The following is a 3,442-nucleotide window of genomic DNA, read 5'->3' as shown; positions in this document are numbered from 1 at the left end:
AAACAAAAACAAAAACCAAACACCCAAAGAAACCTCCCAAACCATAAGATTAAGCAGAACAAACTCCGTGTTGTTTTAACAAGGAAGGACACTTTAAAGCTTTAGTGAGTTTGCTGTTTCATTCCTTCTGCTTTTCCCTTTTCCCAGGAAGGCACACGTACACACACACACACACACACACACAGAGATCCGGCTCGGGCTGAGGTCACACGGTCAGTGCCACGGCTGGAGGACACGGCCACTGCTGCAGCAGTCCGAGGTGCAGCTGGGAGCTCTGCACCTCAGTCATCCCCATCTGCTGTGTCCTTTGAGCTTGACACAACGAGGACCCAAAGGGTCTGAAAAAGCAGTTCCAGATTTGAGACTTGGAAGTTGATCAGGCAATGGAATCAGATTTCTTCAGCCTCTCCTTGATTCTCACGTTCTAAGTGCGGGCAGTGAAGCACATCCCATCGCAGAGAGTTAAGGAATTTTGGGAGTGATACTGAATAACAGATTGGTACAAGTATTTTTGATGTTTGTTTTTAAACCTTGTATTTGTCTAGGAGCTCCATTATGGGTAAACTCACCTGCCAGCAAAGGAATACTTTAAAAAGTTCATCAGAATTGCACCGAGGTTTAAATTCATCACCATTCACCCCATAAATATGGAAGGCCAGGAGGAATTACCTGTCACACACACAGGCCCTGCTCCCTGGGCGTGTGCCCAGACGCACCACGAGTGCCAATGCCCCACAGGCAGGACAGGGTCACAGCAGCTTCAGCAGGAACTCGTAGGTGGCGTTGATGATCCCCCAGGACAGCACAGAGCGGTGGTAGTTCAGGTGGGCTCCTCTGAAGAGGCGCATCAGTTTCCTGTCGCGCTCCAGCCAGATCTTCACGAGCACTTTGGAGAAGGACTGAAACTCCCCGCCAATCTGAGCCTGCATGCGAGTCTTTACCACATTCACTGGGAAGAACAGGAAGCCCAGCATGGCGCCCAGCAGCCCCCCACAGATGAAGTCGTTGATCAGGTGGGTGCTGTGTGAGGTCGCCTCAGGCAGACACTGCTTGATGGGCCCGCGCAGGCCGAAGAACAGCACGTTACTGGGCCCGTTCCGGAGCAGAATGGGCACCAGCCCCCGGTAGTACTCCCTCATCCCATAGGCTTTTAGCACCTTGAAGGCCTGGTAAGTGTTTGTGAACTTGTCGTGGTGTTTGTAGTCCTGCAGCAGCGTCTGGACGCGCTCGAAGGGCGTGAGCACGGCCTCGGTGGTGCCGGCGAGCGCGGCGGCCGCGCTGCGCGTCACCAGCTCGGGGGCGCGCGCGTGGCTCAGCAGCAGCGCCGAGAAGTCCTCGTAGAGGCCGAACATGAGCGCCAGGGTGGTGGTTTTCTGCAGCAGCGGGGGCAGGATGCCGCGGTACAGCGTGCGCAGCCCGTCGCGGCGCAGCTGGCGCACGGCGTCCTGGGTGCGCAGCCCGTACAGCTGCTGCCGGAACAGCACCTTCTGGATGGGGAAGGTCACCGCGATGTTGGTGAAGGCCGCGCAGTACCCGCACACGTAGTGCTTGCCCGGGGCTGCCTCCTCCCCGCTCGCAGGGTCCTCGGGCTCAGCGCCTCCCGCACCCATCGTCCTGGCGCTCCCGTGCAGCGTCCTCAGAGCCTGCTCCCTGCACCAGAGACAACCACGTGAGCGGGGCCGAGGGGACCCTGCAGCCTCTGCCACAGCCGGGCACCACTCACACAACCCCTCAGCAAAAGGCCCGCCAGGTTTGATGGGGAAATCAACAAATGCCACATCTGATGGGTGCTGCACGGTGTTCTGTTCAAGCCTCAGAGACAGTAAAAGGCAGCAGTTCTGCCTTCCCGGGCACTTTCCAGTTAAAACCCAAATCAGGAAGGAAATTGAGATGCAAACTCCTGGAGTGATACACTACATCCAGTAAGCTTACAAACCAGATTTCCCTTGGAATTCCCCTGGAATTAGGAACTGTCACAGTGAAAGGCTGACCCTCACACTAACTAAACACCAAAATTAAATCCAACACGTGCAGCAGCATCACAACAACTGATCCTTCCACTCTGCCTCTCCCTGCAGCGGAACACAGCAAATAAATCACAGCCTGTTGTGGTTTATCCCAGCCAGGAGCTGAGCACCTCCAGCCACTCCCTGTGTCCCAGCCACAGCCAGCGCACAGGGGCCACACAGGAGGGATTTCCGTGACTCTGAGGTGAAATTCCCTGGCAGTCCCAGTTCCTTGCCCTGCAGCCTCCTCTGCATCCACCCCCACACTCTGCTGAGGAGTCTCAGAGCTTGAGCGGGGCATGACCCGGGTCCTGAAGGACAACCCGGGGGAGGACGGCAGAGACCGGTACTTACGGAATCCTGTTTGTCAGCAGAAGGGGACTTTTTATTTAATAGTTATGAAATTCAGTTTCTGCCTGAATCCCACCCTCCATCACAGCTCAGCCTGAGGGAGGTCACTGAAGTGGAAGCAGGCTGAGAGCCTCAAATCCTCCCCAGCGCCAGCAGCACGAGATTCCCAGGATCTGAAGGGAGCGTGGGGACAGCAGCCCTGCCTGATGCAGGAGGTGCTGAATGGAGGGAGGAAAGAGGAGGAGAAAGAAAGGAGGGAGGGAGGAAAGGAGCTGGGAGTGGGGGGAAGCGAGGAGGGGGAGCGAAAGGGAGCGGGGGCGGGGGAGAGAAAGCAGAGAGGGGAAGAAAGGGAAACCCATTTTCAGCCGCGCCCTCTCCCTGTGGTGTGCCCGCCGTCTTTGTCCCCTGGGGAAGGCCCGAATCGGGAGGAGCTCCCGCCAGGCTCCCGGCAGGCCCGTCCCCGCTGTCGCACGGCGGGGACAGGGTCCGGGGAGGCCGGAACCGTGGCCGCTCCCCGAGCACTCCGACCGCCCCCGGCACCGCGCCCTGCCCGCGGAGCCCACACGGCACATCCCGCGCTTCCCGGCGGCGTTCCGGCCCCTGCACCGCGGCCCAAGGTCAGGCCGGCGGCCGCGGCCCGGCCGGGCCCTCGGAATCGCACCTTTCCACCCCCGGTGCGCTGCGGCCGTGGCCGGGGCGGGCGAGCGGGACGCACCTGCGGGTGGTGGTGCCATGGCGGGGGGAGCGGGAGCGGCGGGATCGGGATGAGGAGCGGGGTCGGGATCGGGATCCGCGCCCGGAGCGCCCGGCCCGGCGCGGCACCGCGCCGCTCTCTGACGTCACCGCGCCGCCGTGTGACGTCACCGCGCCGACGCGGGGCGGGCGGACCGCGAGTCGCTCAGGCCACGCCTCCGACTTAGTCTCAGCCAATCGAGTGAGGTCACGCTGGGCCTCGCCCAGGGTGGGCGGGGCCAGGAACGGGAGCGGGAGCGGGAACGGGAACGGGAATGGGAGCGGGAACGAGAACGGGAGCGGGAGCTGGAACGGGAACGGGAGCGGGAACGGGAATGGGAGCGGGAACGGGA

The 3,442-nt window shown here is 60.7% G+C and overlaps 1 protein-coding gene across 1 annotated transcript; it reads right to left on the bottom strand.

The window, feature by feature from the left end:
* Nucleotides 1-78: 78 nt before the first annotated feature.
* Nucleotides 79-3,198, bottom strand: SLC25A51 (solute carrier family 25 member 51). Its single transcript, XM_027879140.1, has 2 exons — nucleotides 3,073-3,198; nucleotides 79-1,650 (listed from the first exon to the last, which is right to left on the bottom strand). Exon 2 carries the CDS (start codon nucleotides 1,608-1,610, stop codon nucleotides 750-752), a length of 861 nt encoding a protein of 286 aa, XP_027734941.1. The 5' UTR covers nucleotides 1,611-1,650; nucleotides 3,073-3,198; the 3' UTR covers nucleotides 79-749.
* Nucleotides 3,199-3,442: the final 244 nt, after the last annotated feature.

The sequence above is a fragment of the Empidonax traillii genome, unplaced genomic scaffold, assembly GCF_003031625.1.
Source record: "Empidonax traillii isolate 1590-97213 ecotype Southwest subspecies unplaced genomic scaffold, ASM303162v1 scaffold51:size1492887, whole genome shotgun sequence".
Taxonomy (NCBI): Eukaryota; Metazoa; Chordata; class Aves; order Passeriformes; family Tyrannidae; genus Empidonax; species Empidonax traillii.
This window is presented reverse-complemented; position numbering and strand designations above follow the sequence as displayed.

Bases quoted from the DNA above. Each gene is read 5' to 3' on its own strand.
- SLC25A51 (XM_027879140.1), bottom strand. From the start codon at position 1,610: ATGGGTGCGGGAGGCGCTGAGCCCGAGGACCCTGCGAGCGGGGAGGAG.